This window comes from Bos indicus x Bos taurus, chromosome 4 (genome assembly GCF_003369695.1).
Source record: "Bos indicus x Bos taurus breed Angus x Brahman F1 hybrid chromosome 4, Bos_hybrid_MaternalHap_v2.0, whole genome shotgun sequence".
Lineage (NCBI taxonomy): Eukaryota > Metazoa > Chordata > Mammalia > Artiodactyla > Bovidae > Bos > Bos indicus x Bos taurus.
This window is the reverse complement of record NC_040079.1, coordinates 76997913-77016476: the sequence shown is the minus strand read 5'-3', so window position 1 is coordinate 77016476 and position 18564 is coordinate 76997913. Positions and strand designations below refer to the sequence as shown.

At 37.3% G+C, this 18564-nt stretch overlaps 1 protein-coding gene across 12 annotated transcripts in view; it reads left to right on the top strand.

Moving 5' to 3' along the window:
• MAGI2 (membrane associated guanylate kinase, WW and PDZ domain containing 2) overlaps window positions 1-18564 on the top strand; it is a 1464809-nt gene that overhangs the window by 922211 nt on the left and 524034 nt on the right. For all 12 annotated transcript variants that reach the window (XM_027539773.1, XM_027539768.1, XM_027539771.1 and 9 more), the window contains one exon: window positions 2856-3071. In XM_027539773.1, coding sequence (XP_027395574.1) covers window positions 2856-3071 — 216 coding nt within the window. The remainder of the gene's footprint in view (window positions 1-2855; window positions 3072-18564) is intronic.

Below are 18564 nucleotides of genomic sequence, written 5' to 3'. Positions count from 1 at the left end.
ACATTTCAGGTACCTATGCAGTATTTTTCTTTACAGTATCAGACTTTACTTTCACCACTACATCCACAACTAGGCATCATATCTACTTTGGCTCAGCCTCTTCATTCTCCCTGGAGCTACTTCTCCACTCTTCCCCAGTAGCATATTAGACACCTAGTGACCTGGGGGGCTCATCTTTCAGTGGTTGCTCAGACAGTAAAGAATCGCCTGCAATGCAGGAGAACTGGTTTCAATCCCTGGTTGGGAAGATCCCCTGGAGAAGGGAATGACTACCCACTCCAGTATTCTTTCCTGGAGAATTCCATGGACAGAGGAGCTTGGTGAGGGCTATAGTCCATGAGATCTCAAAAAGTTGATCACAGTTGAGCAACTAACACTTTTACTTTTCTTAAGTTCAGTTCAATCACTCAATCATGTCTGACTCTTTGTGACCCCATGGACTGCAGCACGCCAGGCTTCCCTGTCCCTCACCAACTCCTGGAGCCTATGCAAACTCACTTTTCTTAGTACTATATATATTTGGAAGCACTAAAAAGTCAGAACACTGCTTAAAATTATACTGCTTATTGGAACATGCAGGACTATTTACTAATTTACATTATATTTATTACATAATAAGTTAAGTGTTATGATTCTGTGGGAAACACAGCAATATACTAAGAACTCTGCTAGGTCTTTTGGGTGCTGTAATACAGTAATAGTTCATAGACTTCTAGGAACAACTAACAGTTTTTGTTTGCTCAGAATTTGGCGAGTGCATTCAAAGGTCTGATTCGTTTGAAATGCTCTAAATCAAATTAGAAAGCAACCTTTAGCAAAATACGTAACATCCACTTTGTAGACTTCTGTTTAAAAGTTCTACATGTTTAAGAACCACTTCATGTGATAATTTTTTTTCTGGTATTGTTCTTACAACTGTGAATATCTGTGAAAATGGGCAACAGTGTCAGTGGCATGGCTGGCCTCCAGAACCATCACTCACTTCATGCCAGCCTGAAGTTTACACTGCCGTTAAAATGGGCAGTTTCACAGTTTATGAAGCTCTTCCTCATACATCCTTACTTCATCGTCACAACAACCCAGTTGGGCACATGTAGTGAAGGTTTGTATTTTCTGCCTGTCCACCATCTCAAAGCCCTTCCTGTCTCAGGGAGAACCATGATATACAATGGATGAAAATAGGGCTCTAGACTCCCCCGTGAAATCTAAGGAGGGCAGTCCTCCTCAGCAGCTCAGGGGCTGTCTTGTGCCTGTGATTCAGCCAATGAGATGACCTTTCCTGAACGTTTCCCTGGAAATGAATAAGCTCAGAGCCTCTAAGAAGAGTTTAAGTTCATCCCCACCAGGGTGGCTGCCACTGAGGGTTGAGTCTGAGGTAGTGGGATCTGCTAGGCTTCAGAGTCCAGGGCCAGCACACAAAGCCTGGGTGTCCAGACAGAACTTCTTTGTTTCTGCCCTTTTTCCCCAAGATTTTCCAGTCTCTTCCCTCAAGTAGCCATCTCACATCTTCTCATCCTTATCATTTTTAATTTAACTAGAGTATGTTTTAGTTGTTTGCAGTTCACAATACAGGTGATTTTAACAAGTATTGCCATTCCCAATGTATAGATGAAGAGAGTGAGCCTTACTGAGTTACTTAAATTGTAGTTACATAGAAACTACACATCTAGACCCCGTCACTTCTACTTAAGAATTGTTTCTTTCACACCACACTGTCTTCCCAGTTACCTTCAGTGGCCTCTGCAGGTAGTGAGATGGGTTTTCCTCTCTGTGTCTCCTTGTTTGAGTGCTTAATCCTATTTCCTGTTTTAATGCTTGTCTGCTTACTATCAAATGTGCCTAGACCCTTGAGCATCTGGAAGACAAGGATTGCATTGTAGTCATCATTTTCTCTCAGAGGTATACTGGAGTGCTTGGGTTCATAGTCAATGCTAAATAAAGACTCCAATAAATGAATGAGCAACGGTGTTCATAAACTATTCAATTAATTGAAAACACAATAATGGATTTGAAGTTGATGCTGAAAGTATAACACTGATCTTTTTAAAAAATACCACTATATTTTTTTGCCAATCAAAAAATTAAAGTATTTTTTGGAAAGTAATTTGCCTTGATTATATATGGATATTCACGTAGTAAGCTCATATACCATGCCTGCTATTTGCCAGGCTCTTATTACAGAGATACACAGGAATTAGTCTCCTCTTTAACAAGTTTCGCAGGCTGATGAGAGAAACAAATGATTCTGTAGCTGAGATCATGGAACTGTGGGAAAAAGAGCTGTGGTAATCTGAAGAACGATTAGAGCAGCAGGCCCACTGTCAGCAGTCATGGGAACGACTAAAATGGCAGGGAGATGCAGCTCTGGGCAGGATGCTGTGCACATCAAAGACAACAGCCAGAGCCCTTTGAAAGCTGGAGAAAAGCACAGTGTGTTTGTGCCTTTGCAGAATGTTGTGAGATTTGCTTTAAAAAAAAAAAGTTACCTATTGTCTTATTCAGAAATAATTATTCTTAAAAAATTTATAAGAAAAACTTGTTATCAAACTTTTGATTAATTTGAAATTGCTGTGTGCCATATCAATAAGTAAGACTATATTTTATTTGGAATTAAGGTGAAATAAAGATAGATCTGTATCTTTCCTTAAGCATTAAAGCCCAATACAAAAGAAGAAACAAATTCATGTATTAAAAACATAAAAGGCTATAAAATGATATATTTGTAGGTATATAATATATATATATTATGTATACAAACTAGGATCCACATTTGTTAATAAAATTTCCATTCTTTACAAATTATGCACATCGGTAGGAGAAATGCTTAACTTCATAATGCTTTTTATTGTTTGCAGACAATTACTACGGTACCCCAAAGCCTCCAGCAGAACCAGCACCATTATTATTAAATGTAACAGACCAGATACTTCCTGGAGCCACTCCAAGCGCTGAAGGAAAACGAAAGAGGAATAAATCAGTGAGCAACATGGAGAAAGCAAGCATAGAGCCTCCTGAGGAGGAAGAGGAAGAGAGGCCTGTGGTCAATGGAAATGGAGTAGTAGTGACACCAGGTTAGTCATTTACGTTTGTCATAGGTTCAGCAGTTCTTCTGGAAATAGCTGAATATATACTATATCTGTGTTCAAACATATTGTCAGTAATGCCTAACGCGGCTCCCATCGGGAGCCGCGTTAGGCATTACTGACAATATATATAGTTCATTCATATATATTTTTTCACATTTATTTTCAGGTGTGTATGTATGCATGTGTGTGTGTCTGTGTGTATATGTACATATGTATGTGTATATATATGTATATATATATGTGTGTGTGTATATATATATATATAATGTTTACAGTTATCTTCCAGGAGAGGATTATGATATCAAATGGGAAGGATATGATTCTTGTGTCTGAATTTATTAGTTTAAATTTTGGTGTATCTCGCGATTTATTCAACTTCCTCTATTTCTGGTTTTACTCATACAATTTTAGTGGCAATATGGTGAGTAGTTTGGGGCTTCCCTGATAGCTCAGTTGGTAAAGAATCCACCTCCACTGCAGGAGACCTGGGTTCAATTGCTGGGTTGGGAAGATCCCCTGGAGAAGGGAAAGGCTACCCACTCCAGTATTCTGGCCTGGAGAATTCCATGGACTGTGTCCCAAAGAGTTGGACATGACTGAGAGACTTTCACTTTCAGTGAGTGGTTTAAATCTTAGAAGGTGTTATAAGTCATGAATACGACTGTGTCACATTGTGAAATATTTTTTGTTAGTTAATATTAGATATTAATTAGATACAGTTATCCTTATAAACCTTACTATACTTTCAGCTCTGTGAATAGAGGTTGTGTCATGTGATTTAGTTAACAACATCAATGAATACAGTCCACAGAATAACTGAAGTTACAAAATGTCCATGTATTTATCCTTCCACCTTTATCACACAATCTGGCAATTTGGAGAAAGCATCTTCACAATTGATATCATGAAGGCAATTACCTTGAACAAGGGAAAGATATTATCCCTTTAATTTATCATCTGTCATATCCTTATATAAAAAGTATTAGACAGATATAAAGTGTGTTTGTGCAAGGTAGGCATTTGCAATTTCCTTATGCTTGTTGCTAATGTAGTACAAAAATTTATTTATAGTATAGATTTTTCATAATCTTATTCATAATAACCAAAACTAAACTATGACATTCTCTTTGCCTGTAATCTTGGAAAAAGTTTCTAAAGTTTTGTTTTACTTATTTATTTGTTAATAATGGCATATCATTATTTTAATGGGCATTGAAAGTCTAAGAGCTGTGTTAAAACCATTGAAAACAATGTTAATACATGTATCTTGCAAACATTATTCTTAAGATATTTCCTACAACTACTTTGATGTCTATACTTTTTACTTATCACTATGCTGCTTCTAGGAGAAGGAAATGGCAACCCACTCCAGTGTTCTTGCCTGGAGAATCCCAGGGACAGGGGAGCCTGGTGGGCTGCCGTCTACGGGGTCGCACAGAGTCGGACACGACTGAAGGGACTTAGCAGCAGCAGCATACTGCTCCTATAGCAACATATTATTTGAATTTTCATGCCTAATTATTTTTTATCAAAGAAAAGTTTCATAAGCCTAATTTTACCTTCATTTTCCATAATACCTGTATAAATGTTCTTCATTAAATATAAGGAGACCAAACATTCAATATGTGTCAATCAAGGTATAAAACCTTAGAAAATGGTTTCATTTTGGTTAATGTATGAGGATAGCTTCCTCTATTAATATATTGGTTAAAAAATTATTCTCTGACCCCAGCAATCATTGATTTCTGGCTACAAATGCTAAAAATCAGTTTAGGTACATAGTGTAATTTATTTACTGTAAATGATCTGATAATTTTCAAGTACTTAGATACCATCTCTTTTGATTTTTGATTCTGAAATGTTTCTGTCAAAATATTTACTTTTCATCATGTAGTGGATTTAAATTAAGTTGATAAGACATAGTTTCCTTAGTTGAACTTTGATACGAAAAGCACAACAATTCAGCTAAGTGGAAGAAAATAATCACAAAAGAAGCAGGAGTTGGATGTCAAAGAGCAGTTATAGGATTTCTTACTGATTAAAACCTTATAGATAAAAATGTAAAATATATGGCCTTGATAAGGCCCAAATCATTGATTTCTGTTCCATTTATATTCTGTTTAGGGCAAATCAAATGAAACATTCTTGACATACAAATTCTCAGACTAGAAATTTATTTTAACTTGAGGGCATAGTGAATCTGGAAAGCTCCATCCCCTTTTATTCATACCTTAGACATGAGAAATATTTTGTTTTGCTTTTTATGACTAGGATGTTTTTAAGGCTCCAGGTAAAATGGACTGATTTGAACTCTTCTTAACTAACACTAGCCTTGTAACTGTCTTTGGACATCTGAGCCTGAAAATAACAGAGAACAACTATGCAGGCCAGCTTCAGGATATCTGAGTAGTCAACAGATGCCACAAACAGTTCCTCTGTGAACCTGGTATAGCAGTGGTCTTATACTACTTTTTCTTTCTTATTATGGGACTTGAAAGGTAGGAGAAAACAGCCCCAAACCAGAAAATTGTTTCATCATCCTTTATTAGAAATCCTTTGCCAAGTCCCATTTTTGAAGGGTCTTTGTTTTTCTTCATGTTTATCCAAGAGAGTTTTTAAGATAAAAAGTTTCAACAGGGATTTTAAGATAAAACTTCTTTGCCCCCCTCGTATATACATTTACCATTTGAATCTCATCACCATTTGAACCTCACCAACTCTTCACCATTAGACCCTCATCACATTTTTTCCAGCACAGGGTCTTTGTTGTGCCTTTGTCTTCTCCCCATATACATTCATTGGATTCAGGACACTTCAAATAATATTGAGAAAATTGTTGCTTACATTTTAGCTAACACTGCCCTGTAGGAGCCTATAATAGTAATTAATACCAGACCTCAGTATAGAGCATAAATAATATAATTAATGAGATACATTTGGAAAAGGAGAAAGTTTACTGAGGTAACTTTATTCCATTATAAGTAAAATTGATAATAATGGTAATAAATAATATTAAATAATTAATTTCTTTTGGATCTTATCATGTGCTAGGAGCTCCTTAACCTCATTGTATGTATCAGTTCATTTAATTCTCTTATAGTCTTATTAGTCAAATGCTGTTTTACAGATGAAGACTGAGGTACACTACAGTTAAATATCTTGCCCTGTAACTGGAATTCATATATAGGAAATCTGGATCCAGAATCAATACTCTTAGCTGCTGTACTATCCTGAATCTTATATTAATATTACCAAATAGAAGAACAAATACATTTCTTAACAATCTGTAAACACACGCCTATTACCAAGTCCAAGCTCGCTCTGCTTGCCACAGGACAGGCCAATGAATCTGAGAGACTAGGTGTTGAGGCAAGAAAAACAACTTTATTCTGAAAGCCAGATGACTGAGAAGATAGCAGGCTAGCACCTCAAAATAACCATCTTACTAGGATCTGAACACCAGGCTCTTTTATAGACCAGAGAAGGGGGAGGTGAGGAAGCAAAGCAAAAAGGCCATTAATTGTTTCATTGGTCTATATTTCTGTTTACGTGCCAGTGCCATACTGTCTTGATGGCTGTAGCTTTGTAGTACAATATGAAGTCAGGAAGGTTGATTCTTCCAGCTGCATTCTTCTTTCTCAAGGCTGCTTTGGATATTCAGAGTCTTTTGTGTCCATATGAGTTGTGAAATTTTTTGTTCTATTTCTGTGAAAAATGCCATTGGTGATTTGATAGGGATCGCATTTGATCTGTAGGTTGCATTTGGTGGTACAGTCATTTTCAGAATATTGATTCTTCAGGAACATGGAATATCTCTCCATCTGTTTATGTCACCTTTGATTTCTTTCATTAATGTCTTATAATTTTCTGTGTACAGTACTTTTGTCTCCTTAGGTAAGTTTATTCCTAGATGTTTTATTCTTTTAGTTGCCATGGTGAATGGGATTGATTCCTTAATTGCTCTTTCTGATTTTTCATTGTTAGTATATAGAAATGCAAGTGATTTCTGTGTATTGATTTTGTATCCTGCAACTTTGCTAAATTCATTGATTAGCTCTTGTTACTTTTCTGATACTATCTTTAGGGTTTTCTATGTGCGGTATCATGTCATCCACAAACAGTGAGTGCTTTACTTCTTCTTTTCCAATCTGGATTTCTTTTATTTCTTTTGTGTTTTCTTATTAATTTTCTGTTTTGATGATCTGTTCATTGGTGTGAGTGTGAGTTAAAGTCTCCTACTATTATTGTGTTACTGCCAATTTCTCCTTTTATGTCTGTTAATGTTTGTCTTATGTATTGAGGTGCTCCTATGTTGGGTGCATAGATATTTACAGTTGTTATGGGAAATATTGCAAACATCTCCCAGAATGACAAGCCTCAGGCAGGGGATGTGTTAATTTCTTCCTTCCTGCCATTCACAGGTGGACGGGGTTGAACAAAGACACTTTAAACAGTCAGGCAGAGGAGCAGTATTCTCTGAGACAGATCATTCTGTATGATTATAATAACAAAAGCAATGCAAAGCAAGTCAAACAATTCCAACATGGAGTCAGAATTGGCTTCTTCTCTGCAATATGACCACTATTTTACTTGTACATCTTTAAAGAAGGAATTAAAAGTTTTTACCTACTTAGTGCTTCTTATTTTTTATTCATTTCTGTAAATCATGTAAAAGGCAACTCATTTCCTTCTCTGGATATAAAATATTTCTAGTTTTATATATATATAATATTCTTTATATATGTGTGTCTGACTCTTTGCAGGTCCCATGAACTGTAGCCTTCCAGGCTCCTCTAACTATGGGATTATCCCAGCAAGCATACTGGAGTGGTTTACCATTTCCTCCTCCAGGGGATCCAGAGGAGCCTGGCAGGCTACAGTCCACGGGGTGGCAAAGATTTAGACATGACTTAGTGACTAAACAACAGCAACAGCAACTAAGTACCAAACCTACTAGTCTTTAACCCCTTATATACTTCACCAAAGTGAACTGTTTTCACTGCGGAAATAAAGGTTTTAGAGTCCTCAGTTTACCCCTATTATTCATTGTCTTGATCTTTACTCCTTTGAAATGTAGTTTGTAGAATTATATTTCTTTTGCTTTCATACCATATGTATATAAAGTCAGTGACCACTTTTAAATAGGTAATCAGTCAATTAAGTTTTACTAACATCAATGAATATTCACATACATGAATATTTATTTTATTCTAGTTTCCCTCTATTTATTCAAAATTACATTACAGAAATGTTTCTTTTTCTGATATATGTCACTTTGGTAATGGAAATCAGTGTAGTTCTACCCTTAGAAATGTAGTTTTATCCTTGTAAGTAATAAACATTACAAAAATAAAATAAAAAATGACAAGTTTCCTTTAGTGAATGCATACTATGTACAAGCTATATGGGATATATGTTATCTCTAGTCCCATAATCACAGTATATTTGCTTAAGAAATGAGATGCTCAAATTTACCTTTAAGTACTTTATTAAGGTAATGATAGCAGAGTTGAACTCTGAACCCAGGGAAACCTGAACTCGTCCTTTTCCACCATATTTCCCTGTGTTGTTAACTACGCTGAGGACAAAGTGACTTCTGACTTCTGTAAGGTAAATCACAGTCCTGTAGTTCAGTGTACTCCATCTACATTGTATTCCATTATATTTGTCCTTCAGAAAGTTCATGGAAGTGACATTAGCTCTAATGCTTGCAAGGATGATACAGCCTTATATCATCTAGGAGAATTTCTCTTTAAAATGCTATTTAAAATTCATATGCTCAGGAAACCTTCCCTTGCCATCAACCTCACCTTATGTTCAAACATCTTTATCTTGGTAGAGGTGATGTTCAGCCCTGTGGCTTCAAATACTTAGATTTATCTGCAGCTTTCATTTCTCCCTTGTGTTCCAGGGCCATATTTCTAACTACTGCCCATGGACTACACACACCTCCCTCCCCAAGTATTGCTTCAGCAACTTAAATGCAGCATTCCACTTTAAACTCCTCCTAAAAAACAAACAAGCAAGCCAACTCACAAAGCATCTTAACGGTTTTCTCTAAATCTGCCTCTCACCCAGATAGTTCAGTCTGTTACTTTTCTCCTGCCTGCTGGATATGCATTATTAGATTAAAAAAATAATAATAAGATCACTGGGCCTTTAGCTTTTATCTGTGCCTTCCTTAGCCTTCCTTAGATCAGTGCCTTATCCCCTCGTTTGCGGAACACAGTCGCCTAACTTGGGCTTCCCAGGTGGCACTAGTGGTAAAGAACCCGCCTGCCAGTTCAGGAGATATAAGAGACATGAATTCAGTCTCTGGGTTGGGAAGATCCCCTGGAGAAGAAATGGCAACTCACTCCAGTCTTTTCGCCTGGAGAATTTCATATACAGAGGAGCCTAGTCCATGGTGTCGCAAAGAGTCTGACGCAACTGAAGGGACTTAGCGTGCACTTAGCATGTCACCTAACTGACCTCCTTTCCTATAGTCTCCATTCCTGTCAATTTCCCTGTTACTCTTCGATCAATTAAAAGATTTTGAACCACCATTTGGTTACATATCCTTCTCAAAACTTGGATGAGCTTCTGTTTCTAGTACTTCAAACTCTTTGGACAACTGCCTAGGTCCTCCCACACTTGACTGCAACACCTGTTATCTTTGGTTCCCCCCACTGTCTTCTCTCATGTGCATCTCATACTCAGAAAACACCTTCACCTATCTGACAAGCCTTTCCCACATTCCAACTTACTATTCTATTCACAATTCAATCAAATGTTTATATTCTCTGGTAATCATTTGTTGACTCTCATAATGAAAACCTGAGACTGTCCATTTCTGAATTATTGAAGTCCAGCTTACACTTCTCATTCATTTAGGAGATACTGGTTAGCCTGGACCTTGTAGGTAACTTTTCATAATGTGCATGTCTGTCATTCCCTCATAAATTGTAAATGTTACCAGCACAAGGATTATGTCTACTTTTTTGTTTGCCTGTGTTAGTGATTAGTATATATCATTAGTTATTTCAAATTCTTGGTAAATATTTATTTTTCCAGTCAACCAAACCTCTTGAGAATGTCAAAGCTTCACTATATCAACGTGATTATATTTATTTTATGCTCATTTTCCACTGTTCAGTGTCTTCAATATGCAGTTTCTAAGTTTGAAAGATATGAGGATTCATGATCTTACATTTCTTCAAAAGTTGTTTGAACAAAAGAAAGTAGTATATTTTAAAAGATGCATTCTTAGAGATGAGAATTAGTCAATCTTTGTACCTGTGAAAATGACCCAGATAGATAGGTGCTTAATAGATCAGTAGATAGAACTTTTTTTTTTCAGTGAAACTTTTCTGAAGAAAAACAAGTCCTGTAAACAGTAGGGTTTGGCTTGGGTTAGGCCTAATTGGGTTAGGCTTTCCTGGATTTCTTTTATTTCATGAATTATCTGCTCAACTTTTCCGGAGAGTAATTCACTATTATATTGTAGCTTCCCCTCACCAGTGATTAGTAAGCCTAGTGCAAAGAATTAGAAATGCACATATATTTTAAAGGCAGCTAAGTCTCTCTGTTAATACACACACATTTACAATGCCAGGAGGAACAGGACCCGTGAGAGCTACCTTCACCAACAAAGGGAATACAGTGTGTGTACACAGAGCTGCCTTCTCCAGGCCCCCAAGCCTGCAATTAGTGCAAATGAACTGCGTCTCCCAGAGAGCAAACAGAGTGTCCCTTATGTGATCACTGAGTGTCCTCAGCAATGATCTCAGTTCACCATTAGGGACCCGCATCCAGGTCCTGTGCTGCTTGGCACGCTGACTGTGCATGCACCATCAGTCCTGGTTCTGTGAATGAGGTCCTGTCACTGTCAAAAGAATTATGTCCTCCGTGGTGAATCTCGCTGTTTTCCTGTGAATAATGGTGCACTCTGAAACCACCCCAACGCCTATCCCCTGCTTATTTTTGTGTGGGTTCACAGAGACTGTGATGTGTGTATCCACTCAGATCTTTATCTCTCTCTTTTTTTTTTTGCAGGGGAGGTTTAATTGTATTATTTTGTTCCCAAGATAGTACTGGTTTATCTCCCCACTGGAGGGGCAGATTTCTGGAGCTGTTTTAAATAGTTAATTTTCAAAAATTAGATATTCCATTTATTAATAAATCTTTTCTTAAATGATTATTTGAACGTGAAAGCTGCCCTAATTGTAAAATGCTCCGAGTATCTACATATGATTATAAAGTAACAAGATAATCTCTTTAGAGTCTGTAGCTATGAACTTTAGTAGTAACTGTAACTATACCACTGTAAACAAACATGAAATCATGATTAATTTCAGGGATGTCATTTTAAATCAAGGCAGACTCACTTTGTGATTAAATTGAAAGGGAAGTACTATTTGAACATCTTCATGACCAAAGAATGATTAAGCAATTTTGGAATCTTTGCACTCAACCTTTTGTAGAGTTTTTTTCTGCTTCTCTGAGTGTTTATGTGATGTATATGAGAGAGAGATTTGATACATTAAGGAGGAATGCACAGCAGGAACAACCATGGTCACACTGGGGTTTATAAAGCAGACACAGAAAGCCTGCAGCCTAGTTGAAACGTTTGTGTCTTCAGGTTCTCCAAGCATTGTTAGAGTCTAACTGTGGTATTGGAGAAGACTCTTGAGAGTCCCTTGGACTGCAAGGAGATCCAACCAGTCCATTCTGAAGGAGATCAGCCCTGGGATTTCTTTGGAAGGAATGATGCTAAAGCTGAAACTCCAATACTTTGGCCACCTCATGCGAAGAGTTGACTCATTGGAAAAGACTCTGATGCTGGGAGGGATTGGGGGCAAGAGGAGAAGGGGACAACAGAGGATGAGATGGCTGGATGGCATCACTGACTCAATGGACGTGAGTCTGAGTGAACTCCAGGAGCTGGTGATGGACAGGGAGGCCTGGCGTGCTGCAATTCATGGGGTCGCAAAGAGTCGGACATGACTGAGCAACTGATCTGATCTGAAGCTTATTTCTAGTCATGGTCATCCATTCTCTCTAGGTTTGATATTCACCCTGCCGTCTATGAGGTCCCACAGAGTTGGACACGACTGAAGTGACTTAGCAGCAGCAGCAGCTGTAGTCTATTTTCTTATCTCATATTTCTCCTCGTGGATATGATTATCAATTCAGTGTGAAATCTTAGCTACTTTTTGTCAGACAGAAGTTGCTCTAGTTATTTCTGACTGAAGGCTGGTCTTTAAAGAGGTAAGGTCTCTGGATAAGGTCTTTCTGAGCACTCGGGGATAAAGGGACAGCACCTTTATCTTTTATTTTCTAGTTGACTTCTTGTTCTCATGAAAAAATACCTTGACTCCAATTTGGCCCCAAAGAATGACACCTGAATTATCAAGATCAAGGTCGAATAAAGTCTTCTGCCTTTTCTTTCAGCCCCTTTAATGTTCCTTAAACTTCAGAAGGTGATGTTTCATGTAGTACTAATTTGCTGATTTTTGTCAGAATTTTGAAAGATCTGAAAATTATTGTACATACATGTACATATCTTGTTTTGGTCTTTGAATATTTTCAATACTTGTGTCAACTTCTCTCAGCCCAAAGTTGGTTGAAGATTTGAGGTGCTTGTTTCTATATGATAAATATCTTCAGAATTCATTGCATTATGAAAATCATATAGCACATATAGTTTCAAAGATGTAAAGATTCGTTTTATTGCCATTATTCCAGTCTGCTTTTATTAAAATGCTAAAAATTAAAAAAAAGAATATATACTAATTAAGGCAGCACTTCTTCCTTGTCAATGAAAAGTAATTCCCTTTACTAATCTTTTCAGTAATTCTTCCCAATTTAGCTTTTTATATACCCAAATTTTTCCTGTCATCTTCCACTCATACACCTTGCATTTTTCTATTTTCATAATTCTTCATATTGTTCTTTTAGTATTCCAAAGAATGTGTAACTAATTTTGGATTATAGATATAAATGAAAAATAATTTTGAGATATTGAATATGCTTTCTTATTAATTCATATTTCCCTGACCGGCCTCCTAAGTAGATGAGATCCAATTTGGTTACATTACAGGTACAAAGTAATCCCTTTACAGGATTTGGCATTCCTGCTCCCTCAGTTGATATATCATCTCAAAAATCAGCAGCATAGTTACTCATACCCTAACTTTCCCTAATTCTATTTTATTCTAGGCTTGTCTTTCTTTCATATTCTCAAATATTAAAATTAAATATTAGTTAAAATATCAGGAAAAAAATACACTTTTAACATTGCCACAGTGTTTAAGGGCCACCCTTCCTCATTCTCATACCATACATAAAAAGAAATTATAGTGCTTTGTTTTTAGAACTTAGAGACACTTTAGGAGAACTAAGGAATCAGAAAAATACCAACTACAAGTCAGTAATCAGTGTGCATAGAAACACCTCAGAAAGAGCAGAAAATATAACCACCTTTGCTTACGGGATTGCTGGAGCACTGGGGGTAGAAACAGGAGAGAAACAGCTTTGCACTGTTTTTCTTCTCTGTACATTTGGATTTGGTCCCAGTGCATGTTTTACTACATCAAAAAAGTAATTATTATTTTTTTTCTAAATGATGAGTTAGTATTCACTAACCATTCAATGTGCAAATATTTTGGCACCCATATTATAATTCCTCTTCTCATTTGAGAAGATTAGGAAAAGCAAGGAAAATTGGTAAGAGTGGTGTTTGAGCAATGAGCTAGGACATTGACTTATTTCAGTCAACTGGCTGCATAGAATGCAGGTGGCCACTGCGTGACAGCTTCCTTTCTGAAGGCAGAATGTCCTCCATTTTCACAATAGAAAATAATCTATAGGATGGCCATATGAAAAATCAATTACAATGATATTTTTCTCCTGTCCAAGAGTCAACCCTAATATATTCATTTATTTACAAGAGCCTATATTTCAAATTCCAAAAACTTCAGCTTCTAGCAGTAAAGCAAGCATGTTATGACAGCCTCCACTCCATCCTACCCCTATGACAATACAATAAGTCTTTATATCAACCTAACAAACATACTTTTTGATGAGACTGCCAAGTTTGCAGGAAACTAAGGAAAATCTTCCGGAGAAGGCAATGGCACCCCACTCCAGTACCTTTGCCTAGAAAATCCCATGGATGGAGGAGCCTGGTGGGCTGTAGTCCATGGGGTCGCTATAGTTGGGCATGACTGAGCGACTTCACTCTCACTTTTCACTTTCATGCATTGGAGAAGGAAATGGCAACCCACTCCAGTGTTCTTGCCTGGAGAATCCCAGGGACAGAGGAGCCTAGTGGGCTGCCCTCTCTGGGGTCACACAGAGTCGGACACGACTGAGGTGACTTAGCAGCAGCAGCAGCAAGGAAAATCTTCAAGCCCCACCACTTTCACCACTATGGTCACTACCATAGTGTTACCAAAGTGAACAAGAATCTGGAGCTGTCTATTAGATTTGAAAACCAAGCTTACCCTGAGTCTACATTAGGAGAAAGCCTTGGACTAATAAAAAATAGAAGAGCTGTGTCTCTGATTATGATTTTAATCAGTACCCTCAAAGGTACGAAAGCCAAGTTCATAGCTCAGTAGCAGTCCCTGGCACCTAGCAAAATCAAATGTAGAACTCTGCAGGAAAACATACAGAACTTGGAAAAAATGTGTGATTTCTGAAGATTATTTTCCCTCCTTTAAATGAGTTAACACCACAGAAAGTTTCGACTGAGGAAGAAAAGCTCAATTTGTGCACACACCTTTTAAAGAAGATTTAGCTTTATGTGCATCTTTCTTTGTTAAGAAATTGCATTGTTTTTTGAAACACCTGTCTTAAAAATCATATGAAATTGACCATACTTCTTGTTTCTATGGGGAGAAACCATTTAAGTTGCTTGACTGATTGAACTCTACAGTTTATCTAGTGTTCTATGTAGTACACTGCTAAGTCGATTCAGTCGTGTCCGACTCTGTGCGACCCCATAGATGGCAGCCCACCAGGCCCCGCCATCCCTGGGAATCTCCAGGCAAGAACACTGGAGTGGGTTGCCATTTACTCCTCCAACGCATGAAAGTGAAAAGTGAAAATGAAGTCGCTCAGTCCTGTCTGACTCTTAGCGATGCCATGGACTGCAGCCTACCAGGCTCCTCCGTCCATGGGATTTTCCAGGCAAGAGTACTGGAGTGGGGTTGCCATTGCCTTCTCCACTATGTAGTATAACTCACATATAAAAATATATAACATTTACTGAGCACCTACTATGTTCCAGTAGTTTACTGTTCTACACAATATATATACATGTCTTATCTAATCCTTATGTAATGTAATGTTACTCCACTTAAGGAAATTGAGGCAGGCACAGAGTGAGTTAAATGACTTGCCCAACAGCACACCGAGAAGTACAGATTCAAACACAATCTGAAGGACAGATTCAAAACCCAATTGCTAAGACACCAGACTTAGCAATTATATTCTACTGCTCCTTGTGGAGTGTTTATTGCTATCTGAGAACAGTTAAACAAAAAGAAAAAAATAATCTCAAATTATTCCTATTCTCTTTCCTTATAAGCTACAAACATGTTCCTCAACCATTTTTTCCCATTAAATGTCCTTTAACTATGCTTATTTCCCAAAAATAACATAAAGACAGAAGAAAGAAGTTATTAGATTTATTAAAATTTGTCACAGAGCCATTAAAAATATAAATCATAGAGCTCTCTCACAGGATATAGCAAGTTTTAAAAATTCACATTTTATGACTATTCAAAGAAATAAAATCAACAATTTCCTATCTGGCTTTGAAATATTATGTTCCCTTATTTCAAAGGAAGGCAATTACAGAAAGCTTAACATTAACTATATGCACAGACCATGTCAAATGAAAATATGGATAAGGTATAAAATAGGCAATCTTCTTGAAATGTTTTATCTTGGTTTCTGATTATCCTTTAATAAAACTCAGTAGGGACATTCAAAGCCATGGTATTCTGATTTATTGTTAGCCTTGCATCCTAAAGGCAATGTGTTAGATACTGCTAGAGCAATAAACATGTAAGTAAATGGAATGACTACTATACATATGTAATATCAAAACCTTTGACTGGACCAGAACTGTAGAATTTATGTGAACTGTACTGAGTGCAAAAATGCATTCATTTAACTCTCTTCCCATTAAATGTTTTTTAGTCCCTATACTGTGTACAGATCTTTGAGCTCTTCTGAATATCTTATGGGAAGAAGGAAATTATTTGCTGAATCCAAAGAAATTATATTTAATTCTTCACAGAAATAAAATTATACACAAATCTTGTTTTTTATAGGTCATTGCTTTTAAGACTGTATATTATCAACACCTATGCTATCTCAAAGTTTCCACAGAATTTCTAGGAAATACAACAGTCCTAGTCAAAGGGAAATTTTTTAAAATTATTGTCATTCTCTAAAAATAGATATTCATTCTTTATTGAAATGATTTTTGTTTTATTGTTAGGGCAAAAATAACCCCCTCCTCTGGTTTGCAAGGCATCTAATGGACCTAGAAACTCAAAATGAAATGCTCAAAACTGCCAGTGTTTGATAAAGTGTGTTCACTTGAGCAGCAAGCGTCTTGGGGGAAATTCATTTACATATCCAAAAAATTAATGTTTGGATTTAACAATAAAACCATGCTAAGAAACGTGTCATGGAGGTTTAAAAGGTCAGTTCTATATGACCACTTCCTAATCAAAAAATACTTTCAAACCACTATGAAAGAAAAACATGCATGGGGTTATTTGCCTCTTTCTCCTTAGTCAGAATTTAAATAGTCTAAGGTTTCTCAAGTCATAGATTTGACACATATGAGATCTGTGTTAAGGCATATTTGCACGCATATAATTTTAAGCTAAACTTCATGAGAGGGGAAGAATGTTAGCAAGAATGGCTACACATACATCTTGGTAAAATCTGTTCTTTCCCATCCCTAATTACTAAAAGTTTATTATGGTGATATATCCAGACAATGAAATATTATTTAGTGCTGAAAATAAATGAACTATAAAACTATTAAAAGACATCAAGCAAACTTAAATGTGTTTTACTAAATAAAAGAAGCCAATCTGAAACATTTATGTGTCCGACTGATTGCGACCCCATGGACTGTATGTAGCCTACCATGCTCCTCTGTCCATGGGATTTTCCAGGCAAGAGTACTGGAGTGGGTTGCCATTTCCTTCTCCAGAGGATCTTCCTGACCCAGGGATCAAACCCAGGTCTGCCACATTGTAGGCAGATGCTTTACCGTCTGAGCCACCAGGGAAGTCCTATATACTATATAATATTCTGGAAAAGGTTAAACTATGGAGACAGTGAAAACACCAATGGTTTCCAAGAGTTAGAGGGGCAAGATGGATGAAAGCCAAGCACAGAGGATTTTTAGAGCGGTCAAACCACCCTGTATATTTCAGTGGTGGCTATGTATCATTACACAGTTGTTAAGACCCATAAAATATACATGGAGAAGGCAATGGCAACCCTACTCCAGTACTCTTGCCTGGAAAATCCCATGGGCGGAGGAGCCTGCTAGGCTGCAGTCCATGGGGTCGCTAAGAGTTGGACACGACTAAGGGATTTCACTTTCATTTTTCACTTTCATGCATTGGAGAAGGAAATGGCAACCCACTCCAGTGTTCTTGCCTGGAGAATATTGGTTCAGTGGATTGTGAGGTAAACGTGTCTATATACTGTTTAATGAATTGAATTGTGTCCCCCCACCACCCCCCGCCCTCGCCAACATTCATATGTTGAAATCCAAACCACCAAAATCTCAGAAAATGAACTTATTTCCTATTTGGAAATAGGATGAGGCTATCTTAACTAAGTAGTAGTAGTAATCAGTTCTACTAATAAAATAGTAGATCAGTAGGGTGGGTCCCTGACTGAGGATGACTAGTGTCCTTCAAAAAGGGAAATTAGACAAGTATCCAGGTAGCGTACCATATGAAGATTGGAGTTAATGTTGCTACAAACCAGGAGATAATCAGAAGCCAGCAGAGAAGCCTGGAACAGACCCTCCTGTAGCACCTTCAGAGGGAGCATAGCCCTGCTGGTGAACACTTGTTCTAGGGTTTCTGTAAAAATAAATTTGTATTAAGTCATACAGTTTTGTTCTATGTTGTTATCACAGGACTAGGAAACTAATACAGTTTGAACCACAGTCTCCTTAACTGCCCACTGCCTAGCCTAGTTCTTAGCAGTTAGCAAGGTCTCAATAGATGCTTAATTAATGAATTAATGCAATTTTCCTGGTACACAAGGTAGGAAATAGGATGTCGGTTTCTTTGCTGACTGTTAAATAACGGAGATTCTCCGACAGCTGCCGCGGGTACTCTTGTTTCCATGTGTCCTATCACCTCCCTAATATTGTGTGCAGCTCTTTTGTGCCATTGAATACCCCTCCCTAAATCTCTGTGGCAGTACCCTGTTGAGTATCCCT